Here is a 21,379-nt window from a genome sequence, read left to right as displayed (position 1 = left end):
ATATGTAGCTATGTTGTAACTGTTGATTACCATTTTATTTTTTATGTATTTATGTATTTATTTATTTATTTAGTTCATTTTCTTACTTACCGGTACTTACCTACTCATTTGATGCAATGATCGATTCATTTGAGGGAGGTTTTTTTGGTTTGTTTGTTGTTTTTTTTTTAGATTTCATACAAGTTCTGTCCGAAACACTTTCAGCAAAAGAAAAGGTTATAAATACAAAATCATAACTATTCCAGAAATCTTTGGAAGGAAAGCACTTTTTATTACATCCCAGGTTTGTAAAACAAATTGTTTATTGTTTGGTTTCCAGTTCCCAGGTACTGAAGTACTTTCAAATATGAAATAATTCATTACATTTTCTAAAGCTGTTGCAGCTGCAAATTCTGTCTCAGAGCAGGTGAATGTACAGTTTTGCGCTGACTTGATCCAACATAGGAGAGGAAAATCATTTAATATTTCTATTTTTCATGTCTTGTTTTACCCTCCACCATAGGGGGAGATGAGATATTGAAATGGTAGATTTAGGATAGGGTGACCAAGTCTGTCATAAAACAATATAAATGCTTATACATACAGTTAGGCCTGAGTGTTATTTTCAGTGCAAGCTGTTGCAGCCACACCCTCTGGGTTCATTTTTGTTGTTAATTAGAGCATGGTCTAATCTAAAATCACTTTTTGAGTCATATATTCTATAGGTAACAGTGAAGCTCATCTGCAGCTTTTCATATGGTTCCCAGTGCATGATGAGACTTTATTATGATTCTAATGCAGATGAAATGACGACATCTTTGGAAATGAGGGGGAAACATCTGTCAGAGTTTATAGAGACTCAAACACCAAAGGAGCTTTAGTGCTACAGATGTTCATACCAGAGAGAATAGATCAGACATCAGTGTTGCTGAAAAACAGCACACTCACTTATCGAACCCTCGTGTCTTACAGATAACATAACATCTGACCTGTCAGGGTGTGTGTGAGAGTGTGTGATACTTCCTCTACAAAGGTCATCACCCGGTCACACAGGAAGCTGGTAACTCTCTCTTGTTTCCTGTTACCAAGGCAACTCAGCAACTGTTTCACAAAACACACAAAACAAACCAGCTGTGGTGTGTGTGTGGTTTGTGCAGGAAGATTATCCAAGCGTGCAGTATCATAAAAATAAAAAATAAAATACAATATCTGAATGTTTTTAATACAGAAAGTTAAAATTGAACAAAATGTCTTTAAACAATAAAAACTCATGATAAAGATATCAGATGATGAAGTCTAGATTAAACCTGGGCCTGTATAAACCGGCTCCGCCCCTGGTCTGCACCACAGCAGGTTGAATCTGTCAGAGTAATATCACATCCTTTGTTACCACGTGGCCACGCCCCTGCTGCTCTCTGATTGGTCAGCCTGTGTTGGAGTGCCCACTTTCTCTCTTCCTATTGGCTGAGTTGCAGCTCGATCAAAGCAGGAGCTCTCCTTGAACCTTCAATGAAAATAAAACTGTGGACGGGCAGAGTAGAAAGCGTCAAGTTCGAGAAGCTGCGTAAAGACCCTTCCGGAAGTTAGGGACAGTTTATTTCAAAGTAAAAGGCAGCACGTTCCTGTTACTCACAGTGATAGCACTTTTTTTTTTTGGATTGTTTATCTATTCTCCTGGTTGTTTCTCCTGAGTGATTAAATGTATTATATTGTATATATTCTATGATATCATATTCTGTTATATAGCAGTAGCCTAAGCAATATGCTCAAGCAAATGCTCCTCTGTAAATTCAGTAGATTACATGCTCAGTTGACTTAAAATGTTCTTTATTCAGCTTTCTGCACACCTACATATGTACACAGCACATCTCTAGTGCAGTCACAGGAAGGGCTGTGCGGCGGCTCATTGTGGCCTACAATCAATGATGGACTAAAGTTGCTTCAGGTGCATATAGTGCTAGTCAACTGTTTGTTTATTGTACAAATGTGCTTAAAGCAGAAGTAAGCGATCTTGATTCTTGGCTAACTTCCTGTCAGCCGATGGAGTTAGCAGTCCCCGCCCTCGTCCCTACGTCACCACATTCACGCGCATCCCTTGGCTGCACACACAGAGAGGACCGCCCCTTTATGCCGTTCTCTCTCCTCATTGGATAAAGGTTGTAGGATACAAGGAAAGTTTTCTCCTCGGCTTACAGCTGAGCAGAGTGACTGACAGACCCGTGTTTCAGACCAAATTAACACTCTATGTAAGTGATTGCCGTCGGAAGACAAACATTCTGCTTTAACTGTGAGGCACTTTTAAGAAATTTGATGCCTATAATTTATTTTTGTTTTGTGCCGCCTGGATGATTCAGGGAACAGAGAATTGATATTCGGTTCTCCCTCCCTCCCTCCCTCCCTCCCTTCCTCGCTCTCTCTTTCTTGTTCAATCTGTTTCATTATATTTTATTTTTTTGTCTGCATGGACCAGTTATTGTGTCTGCAATAAAGATGAATTGATTGATTTACATTCACTCGCGAACATGCGTTTTATTTTGAAGTCCTGACCGGAAACGACTTCGTTGAATGTTCCGATCTTGACCGAGTGTGTTTCGGGACCTCCGAGGAGAAAGCGGAGCGAGAAGCGGCGACCGGGTTGGTTGTTTTATCATCTCTCTCTCCGCTCCGTTTCCTGTCGTCGCTTCTGCTGGTTTTGACAGTTTATCTCTCGGGCGGAAACTTCGCTGGTCGCTTCGTCTGGACTCTGAGAAACTTGTCGCCGCCTGACGTTAAACACAGAAAAACCATGGAGATAGAGAAGGAAGTGAAGAAGGTAGGTCTCCCTCTCTCCCCTCTCCCTCCCTCTCTCTGTCTGCGCCGCGGTGTGAGCAACGCCCTGAGAAGGTGTGCAGGGCCGGGGGCAGGTGGTGGGGGTGCTGGTGGTCACCGAAGTTACTGTAACACAGGCGAACTTTATCGATTAATACTTTCATTTCGAAAGTGTCTCGGTTTGTGCGTTTCCTAGCAAAGCTACTTCCGTTATAACAGCGTGTCTCCATCTGTTAGGAAAACTCAATGACAAACTGTGTTAGAAATGTAGCCTATATAAACAAAACACATTAGTTTTGTAACATATTAGTGATTTTTATTTAAACAATATGTGACTTTATAAACTTCGGCTTTCATATTGTTTCTGAACTAGCTCTCGTTTTTATATTTTATTATCAGTGCGTGTTGCTCTGAATGAATCACGCCTCTGTCCTTGACCGTCGCTCTGAAGCGTCAACCACGTTTTAACAGTTAATTTATTCAATAGTGTATGTGATAGTTTTAATTATACACATGGCGAATTGTAAAGCCACTCACATAGATGTTAATTATAAGAAATACCAAGTTTTAAAGCAGGAAGATCCAAAATGAAGGGAGTTGTTAATGGAGTTTGGTCACAGAAGGGAGGGACCAAAGTTATCAAGCATGGGAGGTGGCACAATCAAAGTGTGGGTGTAATTGTCCAAGGCAGGGATAAGGCTATATGATGTCAATACTGAGTTTATTCAATTAATTGATTAGATATGTTGCATTCTTTGGCTTTGCACTGAAAAAAATAGCAGAAGACCAAGTGCATTTTGTATCTGGCTTGATCCCAACCTGCTATAACAGTATATAAGTCAGTGGCTGGTGTGTGTTTTTCTGTCTCTGTGTTTATTTTTCCTTACATGGTATTATTAACACACCTGATCCATATCATCTCCAGTTTGCTGGTTCCTGTGTAGACCTGCAGGAAGCTGGGAGACAGTTCACTTCGTTACGTTGCAGAATTGCTGCAGGGCTACAAAGTGGTTAATATGATGGGATGTGACATGTGGAGCTGCCGCTGCTGCTGCATCAATCACTCTGCAGAGCTGCAACATTTAATATGTCACCACCATGACTTCAGTTACATACACATACTACACACACACAAAGTTTACAGTGCAGTTAAAGTGTATCAGTCGGCGTGTTTCCGGTGTACTGACAGTTTTCCCTGCATTCCTGACATGCCGGGACAAAGCGTCACAGCTGAAGCAGCATTACATGTGAGGGGAAATTCATTGGCTGCTGTGTCATTTTTACAACATCATATTTGGCTCTCTTTTGTTTTATTTTGTTATTATTAGTAGGCAATAGTTTGTGGTCTGCAAAAGGGAAGGAATTTACAGTTGTTTTTTTACAGAATATTTTCAGATCCAGTTGCCAGTTTTTTTCTGGTCAATGAGATCTGCCCGGGGGCAAGATAACAAAGCCAGCTCCACTTTTAAAAAACACAGGAAGCCCGTCTGTATACACACTTAAGCTGCTGCTGCTGCTGCTGCTGGAGGAAAGTGGGTCTGAGCAGCTGGGTGACCCAGACTGCCCCGGTCTGACATCTGCTTTTAATCCCAGGAGGAGATAAGTGCGGCCGCCGGACGGAGGCCTCGGGTCTCTCTGCTGAGACTGAGAGCTCCTCCGTCAGCGAGAGGTGCTGTAATTACCATCGCACAAGGAAACCGTGTGTTGGGGTAATATTACACTCAATTAAGCTCATTTAATCATTAAAAAAAGAAGAAAAAAAAAGACATGAGAGGTAATGGGAAGCGACTGAGAGCGCGCTCTGTGCCGGCCGGGAAATCACCATCACTGCCACTCTGTTGAATTGAAGTTATTTCTGGATGTGTGTGTGTGTGTGTGTGTGTGAGGGTCTGACCTAACTGGGAGGTATTTTCCTCTCTAAACACCTAAGTGGTTGTTGAAGCTGCTGCATGGGAGGAAAAACTGACTAATCTGGTTAACGTCAAGATTTCTGCACAACAAACTGGAAAATAGAAGAAGTAGTGAAGACGAAGCAAATATAAAAAAATGTGAGAAGTGCCTTTTTTTATATATATACCTATATATTTCCTCATCTTTCCACCACCGGCTCCACACAAGAAGGAAGTTTCATTCAGAGGAGTGTGTGGTCGTAATTGTTGTGTAACTAAACGCAGTAAAAAGCAGAAACATGCTTCTTAAAAATAGTCGGGTTGTTTCTGCACCACATGAAGGGAAAGTACAGTAGACGTACTGTAGAGGAAAGACGACTCACACAGTCATTATATTTTATTTTGAGAAATTTAAAATCTGTGTTTTGGCTTCTTTCTTCTTTTCTTTTTTTTGGATGTTGCACAAACAAGATGTCGTGGTCAGACTCAGAGAGCAGGTGGCCAAGCTGGAGTCAAAATGGCTCCTTCAGCCGGTGACTCATGATGACTGTGACTCATCTGAGCTGTAAACCTGAGCTCTATTGTCACCAGCAGTGTTCGGCCTCTGCACGGCGCCGTCACCGTCGACTGACTGACTGACTGAGTGAGTGACTGAGTGAGTGACTGACCTCAGCCAGAAACGACCAGTCATCCTTAATTACCAACACTTAACTCTTTATGTCCAGCTGATGCTCTGTTCTTGTTGCCTAAAGAAGGAAAACAGGAAATACTCCAAATATTTAGTTCAAAACAGCCTGAAACTGTGTCGTTAGGCAAGGTTATTTGTATTTAAACTCTCAAGAAAACTCTTAACAGGGAAAAAGTTGGAGAAACCTCGGGGTGAACAGCAGAGGAGGGATCCCCAGCACATAGTGTATAGGATTGAAAGTCAATCAGATCATTGGTTGATGATTTACATCAAAAAAATAAACCAGTTTTAGACTCAAACTTTATTCCAGCAACATTTTTGTGCAGCTCACGGTTAACATTTCTGAAGTTTGGCTCCTTAAATTAGAGTTAAGCGTTGGTTTTTTGGTTTTTTGGAGTGGATACTGAATATTTGGTATTGTATTTCAAAAAAAAAATCAACTGACACCGAGTCCTACCAAAAAAAAAGGAGCAAGAAACTGGAATTTCCATAAGAAACATAGAAAAGCAGGAAAGCTCAATAACTCAAGGACAGCTCAATATCGTTTAATACTGGCTGAGCACTAAGGCCAGGAATATTTGTACAGTACATAGGGCAGGTGCTTCATATAAAGCATTTTAAAGGGATAGTTCAACATTTTGGCAAATTGGCCCATTGCCATAATCCCTATAGTCATAGCAGTAGGTTCGTTACCTTTAATTGTCGGTGCAAGCTATTTTTAGAACGGCGAAGCAGAGCTGTGAGCTGCTCAGAGCTACGCTACAGAGGCTCATGGGATTTCTTGGTCATCAAATACACAATCCCACAACTCCAAAACGCTCTGGTGGACAAGTTGTGACCTGCACATTCACCACGCTATGAGATAATAACAGAACGTTACTAGACAGAGTTGTTTTAGAGGTAAATTCATGCAAAACCGCTGATGCACATTCCCGTCGGGTGCAGTTTTTCATCAAGCAGTTTCTGTATTTCCCTCTAAAACAACTCTGTCTGGTAACGTTGTGTTATTATCTCATAGCGTGGTGAATGTGCAGGTCACAACTTGTCCACCAGAGCGTTGTGGAGTTGTTGGATTAATATTTGTAGCTCTGAGCAGCTCACGGCTCTGCTCCACCGTTCTAAAAATAGCTTGCACCGACAATTAAAGGTAACAAACCTACTGCTATGACTATAGGGATTATGGCAATGGGCCAATTTGCCAAAATGTTGAACTATCCCTTTAACATAAAGAAAGATTATTCAGTTATACATATTTAAGGAGTAAAAATTGCAGTTTGGGATTATGGTGTCAGCTGGATGAGGTGGAGTTTTATGGCACAGTTTCACAACCATAAATAGTCAAATAAACTGATGTGATCATTTATTCCTGCAGAGGTGAAAGTGAGATTTACGTGTGTATTCGCTGTTTAAATTATCACCACAAATCATGTTGTTTAACTTTGTCTCGTGCTCCTGAACGACTCCCAGGTGGAGGAACAAAAAGTTTCTCTCTCTTTCTCTTTCTCTGACTTTTCTCTGGGCTGAAACACTGGCATCAGGACCGAGAGAGAGTCTCCGTCTGCATTCCTCACCATTTCGTCTCTTTTGGGTCAGAAACATCTCTCTGACAGCGGCTTTCAGCATCATTGAATAGCCGACCATATATGGTCGTAAACAGCAGTAATGGCTGAAGGTGGACGCGAGATTTGTTTGACACTGAAGACGGAGAAAAGGCCAAAGCCTCAGAGAGAAAAGAGCAACAGACTCTGCAGACAGAAAGAAAAACGTCCTGGTCTTTAGAAGAGGCAGCTGGAGGTTTATTCTGTTGGAGAATAAAGTTCTGCTGAAGTCGCTCTACAAAGGCAAGAAGGAGAAAAAAAATCAGTGTTTATTCACTTTAAATACAGTTTTCTCCCAAACCAAGACTTTATTTGTTAGTGGCCACAGTCATACTCAGTTTATTTGTCCTGTCAGAGTCAAAAAGAAAATGTGATATACTTAAATTTCAATCATTGCCACAGGTTAGTCATTTACTCATGGTGGTGGGTGGCACCAGTGTTCATACAGAGACTTAGAGAGTGTAAACACGGTCATTTTCTCTAATTGCAGTTTACCAGTGTTCCCTAAATGCTTTGCATCTGTTGGTGGATGATGTCATAGTGGCTGCACATACGGAAACACACACACACTCTGCTCACCCAGGTGAGAGTAGAACAAGGTGTTGTGAGGTTTCCTTATCCTGTGTTATCTTGTGCTTCTATAAATGAGAAAAGAGTAAACAGCAGAAAACAGAGAAATCAAGTCCCCTCCCGTCCTGTAAACTGAGATGAGTTTTCACCTTATGTCCGATTTTATGACTTTTGGTGTTTCCAGATAATAACATTACGATATGATACGATTTGATACAGTCCAATAAAATTTGATCTGATACGATACGAGTTGAACCAGTATGATACGAAACGATTTGATCCAATATGATACAATACGATAAGATTTGTACAATATTTTATGATATGATACAATTTGATCCGATATGTTACAGTATGATACAAAACAATTTGATCTGATATGTTACAATTCGATTTGACAGGATAAGATTTGATACGATACAATTTGATTTAATTTGATACGAAACGATTTGATTCAATCCAATAAAATTTGATCTGATACGATACGAGTTGAACCAGTATGATACGAAATGATTTGATCCAATATGATACAATACGATAAGATTTGTACAATATTATACGATACAATTTGATCCAATATGTTACAATATGATATGAAATTATTTTGTCTGATATGTTACGATTCGATTTGATCCGATATAAGATACGATAAGATTTGATACGATACAATACAAAATACTTAGAATAAGTTAGTAACAATAAATGAGACTACTTTATAAGTGGTTGTATTTCTCATCAGCATCAACACATTGAGGGACACTAGCATCACAATCCTTAGTGCACCTGTCATGTCCAAACCATCCAACACAGTATTTGATTACTATTCTTTCTTTTCATACCGTTCTTTATGCGTTACCCTGCTCAGTTTCTTTGTTGACCTTCTCTCTGTGTATTTATATGTGAATACCCAGCACTAATATAAAACCACAGCCAAATTCCTTGTATGTGGCCGATAAAACACTCTGACTTCTGATTCATCCAACTTTTTTTCTGAATTTTGAATGTAGTTTTGCAGCCTTCATCTCATCCTGAGGAAACAAGGTATTTCTCTGGACATAAATGAAATAATCAAAACTAAAGTATGAAATCACATGTGTTCATGTGCTCTGTCGACAGATGACCCTGGGCCACGAGTTTGGCGCCGGAGCGGCCTGTTTGAAATGCAAGGACAAGTGCGAAGGATTCGAGCTGCATTTCTGGAGGTTGGTTCAAGTTTTCTTTTTCTCATCGTCACAGAAACACAGTTAACACTAATAAGACATCAGGATTAAAACCTCTGACTTCCTGTGTCCACACCGGGGGTGTGTACACAGTGGGTTTATGGGGAACTTGCCAGATATTTCAGTCAAGAGTTACGAACCAGGACAGTCGTGGTTCGTCCTTCAGCACATTGTTGCTGGAACAATAAAAAGCAGTAACTCTGGTCAATAACATCACTTTGCTGAATTAAAAACCCTCTGATCATCATCCTAATGGGCCCACGCTGCTGCGCTCCAACGCCCCGTCGGCTCATTGTTAACGAAATACCAGAGCAGTGTGAGTCTGGACTGGATGGGACTTCAGGTCTGATTGAGGAGGGGGTGGGGGGGGCAGGAGGAACATTAGATGATGGTGCAGAGACTGTGTTGTGTTTTTCTTTCCAATGTGGGGCAGTGTACTTCCACCCCGGACCACCCAGGGCTCCCCCGTCTGTGGCGCTGTGTGCACGGGGGCAGTAATTGGGCTGTTCTGTCTGGACCTTTGTTCTCCACACATGGCTGGGTTTTTCCTGAAGGCAGCTCCAGGTGCCCCGATGCCACCACGGCCCCGGCACAAAGGCCCAGACCAGACCTGTCTGAGCTCGGACATGTCTGAGGTCAAACCGGGAGACAGACAGACAGACAGACAGACAGACAGAGGGCGGTGGCCATGTTGGATCTGTAGGGATCAGGACAGGCTGCTTTATAGAGTTTCGAAGCGGAAGCAGGAAGTAACGGCGCCATGGGTCCTCAATTCGAAAAAAGTTTTATTCGAAAGTTTTATTTCGTGATCCGTTTGAATTGTGCCATGAGAAAAAAATATGTCCTCTACCTGTTTAAAACATCACGTTTCATGCCGAGAAATCAGCAGTTTGTTGTAAAACGGCAACAGAAGAATGTATTTAGTGTGACGACGCTCTACGGACTACAGATCTGTGTCCCACAAAAAATACGTCACCAACTGACACGGGAAAGGGCGGCATTTGGTGTGTGACGTCACCTACGCCACCTGTAGTCTTTCTGGTTACGGACTCTTCGGAATTTTATTTTACAATAGTTTTACAACAAACTGCTGATTTCTCGGGATGAAACGTGATGTTTTAAACAGGTAGAGGACATATTTTTTTCTCATGGCACAATTCAAACGGATCACGAAATAAAACTTGGAGTCCCGTTCATTTGTATGGAGACTTTTTTCGAATTGAGGGCCCATGGGGCCGTTACTTCCTGCTTCCGCTTCAGCACTCCAAACCTTAAAGGGCACATATTATGGAAATATCACTTATTGAAGGCTCTTTAAAGGGATACGCCAACATTTTTTTTTTTTTTTTTACGTGTCTTGCCTCACTCCCGAGTCCATGACAAGCAGATAGACACCATCCTTTCGACTGTGTGTGCAGTAATGAGGGAGATCGCCCGATCGTAATTAGCTTAGCTCAAACGCTGGAAGTGTATCGGTAGTGTTAGCCTGCCTCCACCTAAAGTCATCAGAGAAACTCTTCAGCAACTCTAAACGGACCGATCTTCGTCTCAGAGCTGACAAAACTCTCCGGTAAGGCATCTTGAGCGGTCAAATGCCGGTAACGGGACAAGATCGGTCAAAACGGAGGGTTCAAGCTAAGACGGTTTATTTTGGTTCAAGCTAGCTACATCGAGGGTAGGTTAGCTTCCTGTTTCAAAGTAAAAGCACTTCTGTATGTAAAGGGCAACGGGTGTTTTATTTTGTGAAAGTAACTGGAAGTAACCAGAACGGCTAGCTTAAGTAGCGCCAAATTCGTTCAAACAAAATTGTAAACAGCTGGTATTTAGACAAATTAACGACACACTGCTGATCTAAACGGCTACTTTCTCGCCTAAAAATGTTTGAAATGTCGATAAAGTGATATATTTACAGAGTTTAGAGCTAAAATGAAATCATCTTCTGACTGCTAATTTTGGCTCAGGTAGGAGGCAGGCTAACCTATACACTTCCAGTGTTTGAGCTAAGCTAATTACGGGCGATACGGCTCTATCTCCCTTGTTACTGCACACACAGTCGAAAGGATGGTGTCTATCTGCTGGTCATGGACTCGGGAGTGAGGCAAGACACGAAAAAAAAAATGTTGACATATCACTTTAACATATATCTGGGTGTTTGTTTTGCCCTTCGGCCCCCAAAATGCAAGAATTGACAAAAGAAATCTGTGATGTGCAGGCTCCCTAAGGTTGAAATCCATGTGGTTTTATGAGCTGTTCCCTTAGTTGTCCAGTGATGTAACTAGTTTTCCAATTTGCATAATCCCACCCCTACCTGGTACCAAGGGGCGGGGCGAGCAGTGGTTCATTTGCATTTAAAGGGACAGGCACCTAAATCAGCCGTTCTCTTGTTTTTTGTTGTTTCTGTGCTTCAACCTCTTTTTTATGTTTTTTTTTTCCTCCTGTTCTCAGTCCATGTTGTTGGGGACTTCACATTGTGTTTCTCAGGTTCTTCTGGGTTTGATGTTACTGTTGTTTGGGTTTTGGGTGAATGCACTTTGTAAAGTCTTGTCTTTAGAGGTGATATTTAAAAACAGTTTGAGTTCTTTTGGAGAGATCGATCTTTCTGCTTCAACAGTTTCTTACAGACGCCGTGTCAAACTGATCATATCACACATTTTTTATCACATCTAGAAAATGAATTCTGCCTCCTCTGCTGCTTGTTGTCACCTTTACAAGTGAAACAAGAGTTTACAGAGCTCGACGACACATCTGAAACTAAAGCCTGTGTTGCTGCTCATGCTGACACACGCTCATGCAGCAGCCTGAAATTATGTCACTGTTACTCTGGAAATATGAAGCAGGTTGTGTTGAGGCTTGTGAGAAACACTGAGCTCCTTGTTTTGGTTCATTGTTGTAAAATACAATACAGTGAAGAGCAGGAGGGGTTACAGACTTTCACAGCAGCATAATTAAGAAAATAAAGACTTAAAAAACATAAAACATAATGTTAGAAAAATCCAAATATAAATGTTTTTCTCTTCTCTGCAGAAAAATCTGCCGAAACTGCAAATGTGGCCTGACGGAGCACGACGTGTCCATGAACTCGGAGGAGAACAAGAAGGTGGGAAAACTGTTCGAGGACACCAAATACACCGGCCTCATCGCCAAGCTCAAGACCGACGGCATCCCCAGCTACAAGGGCAACATGATCACCGTCACGCTGCCCGCCTCCTCCACCGCCTACATCCTCCCGCCCAGCGCCTCCTCCACCGTCCTACCGCCGTCCGCCAGAGCCGGAGCCGGGTCTGTGCAACCTGCTGGAGCTGGATCGGTACAGGCTGCCGGGGCCGGAGCTAGAGCCGGTGCAGGAGCTGGTTTTGGTTCTGGAGCTGGTTCTCCAGCCGGTGCCGGTGCCGGTGCAGGTGCAGGAGTTAGAGCTGGAGCTGGTTTTGGTCCCGGTGCTGGTTCTGGTGCTGGTTTTGGTCCCGGTGCTGGTTCTGGAGCTGGTTTTGGTCCCGGTGCTGGTCCCGGTGCTGGTTCTGGAGCTGGTTTTGGTCCCGGTGCTGGTTCTGGAGCTGGAGCTGGAGCTGGTTTTGGTCCCGGTGCTGGTTCTGGAGCTGGAGCTGGAGCTGGTTTTGGTCCCGGTGCTGGTTCTGGTGCTCGTTCTGGAGCTGGTTTTGGTCCCGGTGCTGGTTCTGGAGCTGGAGCTGGAGCTGGAGCTGGTTTTGGTCCCCGTGCTGGTTCTGGTGCTGGTTCTGGTTCTGGTTTTGGTCCTGGTGCTGGTTCTGGTTCTGGTTTTGGTCCCGGTGCTGGAGCTGGTGCTGGTTCTGTGCATCCAGCTGGAGCTTGGACGGGTGCCCAGGTTCAGCCCGTACCAGCAGGTTCTGCACCGGCGAGCGGCGACAAGGCGGCGATGCCGGTCGGCGCCACGTCAGCCAGCGTGACACCGGTACCAATGAAGTCCGTCACATACGAGTGGGCTCCTCCAGTCGCCAACAAGTATCTGGTAAGAATTAACAAAGACAGAACATTAGTTATCATAGAAGGTCAAAGTTTAAGGTGTGCAAGCTTTAAATTCAATACATGAACAAATAAGAGATAAAATCAGATTACACACAACACAGTAAGTGCCACGAAGATACAAAAAAAATGAATGAAGCTGACCATGGATTTCAAAGCCAGTGCAAACAGGTGGGTCGTCTTCAGTCATGATTAAAAATACTAACAGGAAAAAGCAAACTGCTCCACAAATAAGCAAAGGCTTATTATTATATCACCACTTTGAGTTTTAACCAAGTCAATATTCACTTTTTAAAGAGGAACTATGCAAGTCCAGTCGCTTTTCCTCTGTGTTGCTAACCCTCCTCCTGGCCATGTGCATTTGTTTACAACAAAGCCGTTGAAAAATCAATACATGGAGCAGTGGATAACATTATATAACATATACGATGTTACGACATGTATGTTTGTGTAGTCTTAATTGTCATAAACAAAAGATTGCGAGTTACGGATTTACAATTACTCCAGAGCTTCTTCATTGAGGTAAAAATGTAGCATAGCCATGGGAGAAATCCTGCTTAGTTCCTCTTTAAGGCTCGTCTAAAATAGTGATTTGCAGCAAAAGAAAAAGAAATTGCTTCTCTTGTGTTTAGCCAAATCCTTAGTGGACCAAACAAATGTTGTTAACCACAGGGGTGAATTTAGTGTGAAGTTTAGTATTGAGTTTACTGTCTATTTAATGAAGAATTGGATTGTGTGAGAAAGAACATGCGACGATAAGCTGAGTCTTTATTTGGATTCATTTTAATCACCTTAAAATATTGATCAAGTTTATGAGCATTTATGACCCAGGAAGTTTTGGGGGGGTTGATGTAACATCGACTTTGGCCACTAGAGGTCCCAGTCGTATCAATATTAGTCCTGATGTCTTTGATAAAGTTGTTGTAATCCCTCATGTTACTGGTGACTGAAGCAGCAGCAGCCAGTGTGTGTGTGTGTGTTTGTGTCTTTGTTTAGTCTGGTTCTGTATCTGTGGGACTGAAGCTTCCCACCACAGCACAGGACAGTTTCCCTTCACCTTGTCTCTGATTGGTCCTCGGTGTCTCTCTGTCCTTCTCACACTTTATTTCTGTTCTTTATTAAACATTTCCTCCTCGTCCTCCCTCCGACTCCTTCCAGGCGGTGCGTTACATCGAGCTGCTCCCTCCAGAGAAGCGCCCGGTGGCCGGTTCAGAGGGCGCGGCGTACCGCCGGCAGCAGATGGCCCGGCAGCTCCCCGAGCACGACCAGGACCCGGCCCTGTGCCACGAGCTGAGCCCCGCCGAGGTCAAACTGATGCAGCAGTTCGTCCGCAAGTACAAGGACGAGGCGCTGGGGGTCGGAGACGTCATGCTGCCCGAGGAGATGGCCGCCGCCGTGCAGGCAGGAGGAGGCCAGGGAGCCGCTGGAGCTGGAGGAGCCGGAGGGGCAGGTGTTGGGTCTGCACCTGGAGCTGGCTTTGGACCGGGGGCTGCAGGTGCTGGTGTTGGGGCGATGGGGGGTCCTGGGGTGGGAGCTGGAGTTGCTGGAGGTTTTGGAGGTGCTGGAGGTGCTGGACCACTTCCAGGGGCTGGACCAGCTGGCGGTCTGGGTCCAGCAGGAGGAGCCATGGGAACCGCAGCCACGGCCGGAGCGATGGGCGTCCCTGGAGCTCAGCACGCTGGACTCCCTCAGAACTTTGTAAGATGTTTTTATTTATTTATCTACTGTCTGTTTATCAGGTTGTCTCCGTGTCATACACAACGCCTTGCAGAAGTATTCACAACTCTTGAACTTTTCCACATTTTGTCACGTTACAACTACAAACTTAAATGTTTTTTATTTGGGTTTTATGTGATAGACAAACACAAAGTAGCGCACAATTGTGAAGTGAAAGAAAAATGATGTTTGTTTGTAAGGTCCATATACACGCCAAACATGTAAATAAAATAGTAAAAAAGATAGTAATAGAAAATAGTTTTTGCAAATGTTTTCACTTTAATCCGTCTTGCACTGATCCAAGAATTTAACCGTGCACGCAGAGGCTCATGGGAAATGTAGTGTGAAAACACAAAACTTTCCAAAACTCCTCATAGTCCCTTTTAAAACCCCAATAAAATACATTTTTTACAAGGAACACAGTGGGTCCCTAACTTAAAATTTTAGGAGCACAAGCAGAAAATTGACAGGCGCAAACTGTAAATTGACTTGCAAAGCAAATATTCACATTTCCTTTTCATATGTGATCCCCCCACACACACACACACACACACACATTGGCCCGACACCTGTATTGACAGATTCAAGATTCTTTGAGTTGCACATGTGCAGGTAGATGAAAAATTTACCTGCACTGTCTCAAATTTTAGGGGCAAAATGCCTCCGTTTAGGGGCAGAGTGGAGCCCTTTAAACATATAAATACAATGGTACTGGTCCATTGTAACTGGTGGTACTAGTTACAAAGACCTGTTGTTGCTGATTCAGACACTAGATGGCGCCATCAGACCAACTCTGTCTGGAGTGGACCTCCCCTCGGGATGAAGGAGTTTTAGTGATTTACTGATGATCCACTCTGGGTCATAAATCAGAAGTTTTATAATATTTATCACCATGTGCAGTTATTAAATCCTTGTCTGGGGTCTAATGATTTATTCCTGCTTCATTTCTACTGTGACTCATTAGGAAAGATTTTATATTGGGCTGAGAGGAGGAGGAGGAGGAGGAGGAGGAGGAGGAGGAGGAGGTTGTGTAAGAGCAGCAGAGCTGAAGAGACACAAGACTTTTCCAGTTTTGTCCTCCATGATGATGTTGTTGTTATTGTCGTTGTCATCCTCCTTCTCCTCTTTTTTATTTTCTTATGTTTCTATTGTATAATCTCCCTACATTCCCTCCTGTATCTATGACTTTACAGTGTCAGTTCAGTTCAGTTTTATCTTTTTTCTGTAGCACTTAGAGATGCACGGTAGTGTGCATCTATCTATGTTTTTATTTTTTTCAGATTTCCAATGTGCAGATATTTTCAAAGTCATTATGGCTGATTGCAGATGAAAAAACAGATTTATACACATCTTTTTTTTAATTTAAAAGAGGAAAACAAGGTTTCTCCTCCTTCAGAATAAACCTGTTAACTCTTATTGTGATGACAAAGCTACAGACATCACATCACTGCTGCTTTACAAGCATTATAAATACTGTAACAGTGATGTTGTCTACTGGAAATACTTCAAAGTATGTTGAAGTTTGTCGTCGGCTGATTGACGTCACTGCAGCAGCCAAACACATCAGCTGCAGCATGTTCACACCTGCAACTGATGAAAACAGACTTTTACAGTTACAATCGGCCGGTACCGATAGAATAAACTCAGGGTGTTTATTTACTTCACCGGGTTTGATTAAAAAGGAGAGAGATGATGGAGAAGAGACAGAAATATCACCTTCCTCTCTCCTGGCAGAAATGACTAAACAACTTTCTGTTCACTTCATCTCATCACCTCATTACTGGAGAGAGACACCAGGCTCCTGTTACAGCGGCGTCTGTTATAACACAGATCTCAGGGCGACAAATGGGCAGAAATCAGAGACAAACACACTTCAAATGTTCCTTTTATACAGTAAAAAATGGCCTCTTTCTTTGTCAGACGATCAAACGAGCTCCGGCTCCACTCTGAACCCACCTCGGTGACGGCTGGGGATGTTGGTCTTTGTGTAAACCCACTCTGAAGTGCATAATAATTCTTTGTTATTACCAAAGGAGATGAAAGGAATCTGTTTGGGACAGGATGCGACTGACTTCTCACCCGAGTCAGTCGAGCTCAGACTGAAGCAGTTTAGATTAAAACAAATGAAATGATAAAAAATGACGATAATAAAAACCAATTCTCTTTTCTTTCTGGTAGACGTGCCATCAGTGCCAGCAGCCGATGCGTCTGGGCGAGCCGGCCGTCTACGCCGAGCGCGCCGGCTACGACAAGCTGTGGCACCCAGCGTGCTTTGTGTGCTGCACCTGCAACGAGCTGCTGGTGGACATGATCTACTTCTTTAAGAAGGGGAAGCTGTACTGCGGTCGTCACTACGGAGACAGTGAGAAGCCTCGCTGTGGAGGCTGCGACGAGGTGAGTCAGACCTGCCGCTGTTAGTTAGTTTTGGTTTATTTCGGACATATTGAAAGAAATAAGAAATAATACAGTAATGGATAGACATAACAAATAAATACCTTACAAAGACAACACTGAAAATAGATTAGATTTTTTTTTTCATATCTGAAAAGGAGTGGGAAGAAGTAAAACTTATTTACTCCCACCCTCTATTCATAAATTAGCTATCAAGCTTCCTTGTCATTATAATCTACCAGTATACAATAAATTAATTTATAAGTTTATTTAGCTGGATTTATTCTAATATATTATCACTAATCTTTATCTCTCTAATATATAGGCATATACTACATACAGTTTATGGATTTATTCTAATATATAGGCATATACATGGGCCTATATGGATTTATTCTTATATATTATCACTAATCTTTATCTCTCTAATATATACCGTAAGCATATACATACCATATGGATTTATTCTAATATATTAGCACTAATATTTATCCCTCTAATATATAGGCATATACATATATAAAGACACATACAATCACTAATATTTATCCCTCTAATATATAGGCATATACATATATAAAGACATATACAAACACATAGACAAACTGAAGGTAACACCAGCAGAGCAACAAATAAAACTAAGTGGGTAAATACCCAAATAAATAATAATAAGCACCTTGTGGTTGTCAAACATCCTCATTCCTGTACATGTTGAAAATCATTTCTTTGTACTTCTTTTTGAACTGGATTATGTTTGGACACTCTTTTAACCCCACATTCAAACAACGTAAAAGCTCCTTCTTGTTGTGCGTATATGCTGGATTTTGAACAGTCATTTTTTTAACAGTGCGTGCATCATCAGCATTACTGGACAGTTTGACGACGTGTGTCTTTTTGTCCGTTTGTCCGTCCACAGCTGATCTTCAGTAACGAGTACACCCAGGCCGAGGGGCAGAACTGGCATCTGAAGCACTTCTGCTGCTTCGAGTGCGACTGCATCCTGGCCGGCGAGACGTACGTCATGGAGAACGAGAAGCCCGTGTGCAAACCCTGCTACATGAAGAGCTACGCTGTGGTGAGAGGAGACACACACACACACACTCTCTCTCTCTCTCTCTTTCTCTGGCTTTCTGTTTGTTTAAATACTTCAGATTGTTGTTTTTTTATTTATAGGACCGCTGCCATGTTAACCACGCATTCCCAGTCTGAGTGGCACTTAATGACAAAACCCTAAAACCATGAGCCTGTTCTGCTCCGACTGACTGACTGACAGGAGCTATTGTCACAAAATGCTGCTGTCATATGGTGAATTTGGAAATGAGGCACTTTGACATCTCCTGTTGAAAATATAAAAATAGGTTCATGCTACCGAAAAGCACATAATTGTATAATATAAGGACTCAAATTGTAAAGTTTGACAGAGGTCATCACAGGTCATCAGTTCACTGCTGCTGTGACTGAACGTCGACCACCCAAAACCAAGAATGTGAAGCACGCGGCGTGTGTTTACATGATTTATCCGACGTAATCCCCCACAAAGCCGCACCGTCATACTCTCCTTCATTTCTGACTGAGTCATTGTAAACGTTAAGGAGCCGGGATTCCACCGTGCAACCGAGCATTTAGAACAGATTATCATATTTCTAAAAAGTGTTTTCTTCTTCTTCTGTATTTTATTTGACATATTTACTCCTTAAAAAGATACATTTGTAGTTTTAAGAACTAAATACTATCTCGGTGTAGTTTTCCATCTCCTCTCTCAGCTTTTCTCTGGAGCTCTAGTAACAACAGGAGGCTCTGAGCCTCTCTTCTGATTGGCTGACTTGTTTTCTGACTGATCCAATAAAAAATAGAGCAGATTTCAGAATAAAACACTCAGAGAAACCAAATCCTACAAGTTGTTGGATGGATGGTGGGTCCAGGTGAGGGGGCGGGGCTTTGTTGTGACATCACAAAGTGACAGGAAGTCCTGACGGCTGGTTTTAAGGCTCAGTTTCTGAATACAGACTGTGTGCATTTCTCTGTGGACTGAGGCTTTGATACTTTCACAGTATTAATATAAAACCTAGAGCTGCTTTATAATCACACTACACATGGACATCTACATTTATACTGTATGGAGCTTTAACACAAACATCTACCTTTATACTGTATGGAGCTTTAACACAAACATCTACCTTTATACTGTATGGAGCTTTAACACAAACATCTACCTTTATACTGTATGGAGCTTTAACACAAACATCTACCTTCATACCGTATGGAGCTAACACAAACATCTAATATAATGTCCGACTGTGTGTCTTCACCATCATTATCTCCTCCTCCCTCTCAGAAATGCGCGGCCTGCCAGAACCCGGTGGAGCCTGAGGCTCAGCGGGTTTCCTACGGCGACCACCACTGGCACGCCGAGCCCGACTGCTTCAAGTGCTCCGGCTGCTCCAAGTGCCTGATGGGCCAGCGCTTCATGGCCGTGCAGGGTTTCCTCTTCTGCTCCGTGGAGTGCAAGAAGAAAACCATGGCGTAGACGCTGCTTAAAGCAACTGCAAGAACAAACAACTCCCATCTGCTCCACAACCACCAGAGAGAAAACCAGGACCAGGTTCCAGCTCAAAACCAGAACCAGAACCAGAGCAGGGAAAACAAACACTGGTGCAGCTGCATAGGTCGTGTGGTTGTGTTAGCATAAAGTAGAGTGCCTCAAACCTCTAACACAGAGATATACAACAATAATAATAAGTCCATTCCTTCCTTTTTGTCCATGAAAGACCAGTATTGACAAATCAGTCTCAACATCTTCTGTTTGTTTGTTTTTTTCCAAGCTTTTCTTGCACTGTATTTTCATACTAATGAGATTAATTTTGTACTGATCAGAGGTGGCAGTTTATAACAAATTTATTCATGTTAAACCTGTGTCTGAACTTTGTGCTTTACAGCCTCTACTACTGAAGCTCAGCAACATGACGAGCAAAAAGAGACCAGAGCAAAGTGAAAAATTTGATTGTAATAATTAACAACCTCCTTATCCTCAATCCAATCGTTGTGTTTGGCTCAGAGTGATCAGATAATGTTCAGTGAAATCTAAACAAAGTATTTTCATGTGTTTGTACGGAAACAAAACAATGTGAAAAAAAAAACCCTTCCCCACCAGTTTAGCAGTTTATACCTTTGTGTTTGTGTGTGTGCACCTGTGCAAACTGAACTACTGCAATGCAAACAACAGCTCTGCAATTACATTCAGTGTGGGTATATGCAAAGTGAACAAAGATTCAGATCGTTAGAAAAACATCAGTCTGCTTTAGTATTTAACTAATGAGCTGGTAACACAGTGTAATGTTGTTCAGTATATAAATATAACGCCTCATAATGCAACATGATATGCAGGTGATTAATTCTCTATTTATTCTTTATAGGTGCAAAGTGAATCTACATTTATTAATTAAATTAATACTGAACATTTGCAGAAATAAGAAAGATATAAGTAAAAAACAAAATAAAAAAGATGAATAAAGTCTTTTTTGTTAATTTCTACTTGTCTGACCCACTGGCCCCATGATGGATAGAAACACTGTAAAGCTGATGTGTTTGTCATGGTACAAAAAGACTTGATGAATTGAGGAAAACCACTATAAATGTGTTCAACATGAAATTTTTTACTTTTCTGTCACTTTTTTTTTTACTGTTGTTGTTTTTGTGTCAAATAAGTGCTTTTCCTTTTTCATGCAATAAACTGCACTTTAAATTGTTGAGCATGTCGAGTTTTCCACTTCCATGACTAATTAAAGCTCCGTCCACCCACACAGCTGTTTCCACTGGAGCTTCATTAGATCTCAGGATGGTGATGAGGAGATGAGGGGCTTCACAAGTAGACAACATGTAAACAGGCTGCATCTTCAGAAGGAAAAAATCACATGGGAATAACATTTTAGGATTACAATATTACATTGGGTTATAAACCCTAACAATATCTTCTTTTTTTCTACTTTTATCTACTTACTAGTAATAAAAATCAAGTTAGTATTCGTTTTTATGTTTTCTCATTTCTCAAGGGACAACGAGGAGTTTCTATTCGGTTATAAAAAAGTCTCACGTTAATGTGGATGAATCTCCGCTACCCACACTTGTTAATGGGCCCATTTTCGATAAATATATTGTTCTGTCTCTATCGTTATTTTGTTATTATTAGTGGTGGCGGAAATGCTGGTCCTTCGTGGCGAGTCATGAGAATAACACAGCCGAATCGCCGTTTATGGTCGGAACTACGACGGTATGTGAACCTCTTTGAACCTCTGACTTTAATTCTTGATGAATGAAAACATGAGTCCGTCTTGCGCCGGTCAAAGAATTTTACGGTGCGCGTGGAGGCTCATAAATGTAGTGTGAAAACGCTTCGCTTTTCCAAAACTCCTCATTGTCCCTTTAATACATCTGCTAAACATTTATTTCAGTAAGTTATACATAACATTACACCATTTTTCAGGCAGTAAGAAAAGAGAAAATAAATTGCGAGTTAAATTCAAGAAG

At 42.0% G+C, this 21,379-nt stretch overlaps 1 protein-coding gene across 1 annotated transcript; it reads left to right on the top strand.

The window, feature by feature from the left end:
• The first annotated feature begins 2,559 nt into the window (after positions 1-2,559).
• On the top strand, positions 2,560-20,602 carry tes (testis derived transcript (3 LIM domains)). Its single transcript, XM_085780200.1, has 8 exons — positions 2,560-2,791; positions 8,649-8,734; positions 11,777-12,090; positions 12,544-12,734; positions 13,907-14,446; positions 16,643-16,858; positions 17,772-17,930; positions 19,191-20,602. Exons 1-8 carry the CDS (start codon positions 2,765-2,767, stop codon positions 19,380-19,382), a joined length of 1,725 nt encoding a protein of 574 aa, XP_085636326.1. The 5' UTR covers positions 2,560-2,764; the 3' UTR covers positions 19,383-20,602.
• Positions 20,603-21,379: the final 777 nt, after the last annotated feature.

The sequence above is a fragment of the Trachurus japonicus genome, chromosome 6 (genome assembly GCF_045865225.1).
Source record: "Trachurus japonicus isolate A0001 chromosome 6, Traja_1.0".
Classification (NCBI taxonomy): domain Eukaryota; kingdom Metazoa; phylum Chordata; class Actinopteri; order Carangiformes; family Carangidae; genus Trachurus; species Trachurus japonicus.
The sequence above is the reverse complement of the archived record's forward strand: the minus strand, read 5'-3'. Positions and strand labels throughout refer to the sequence as shown.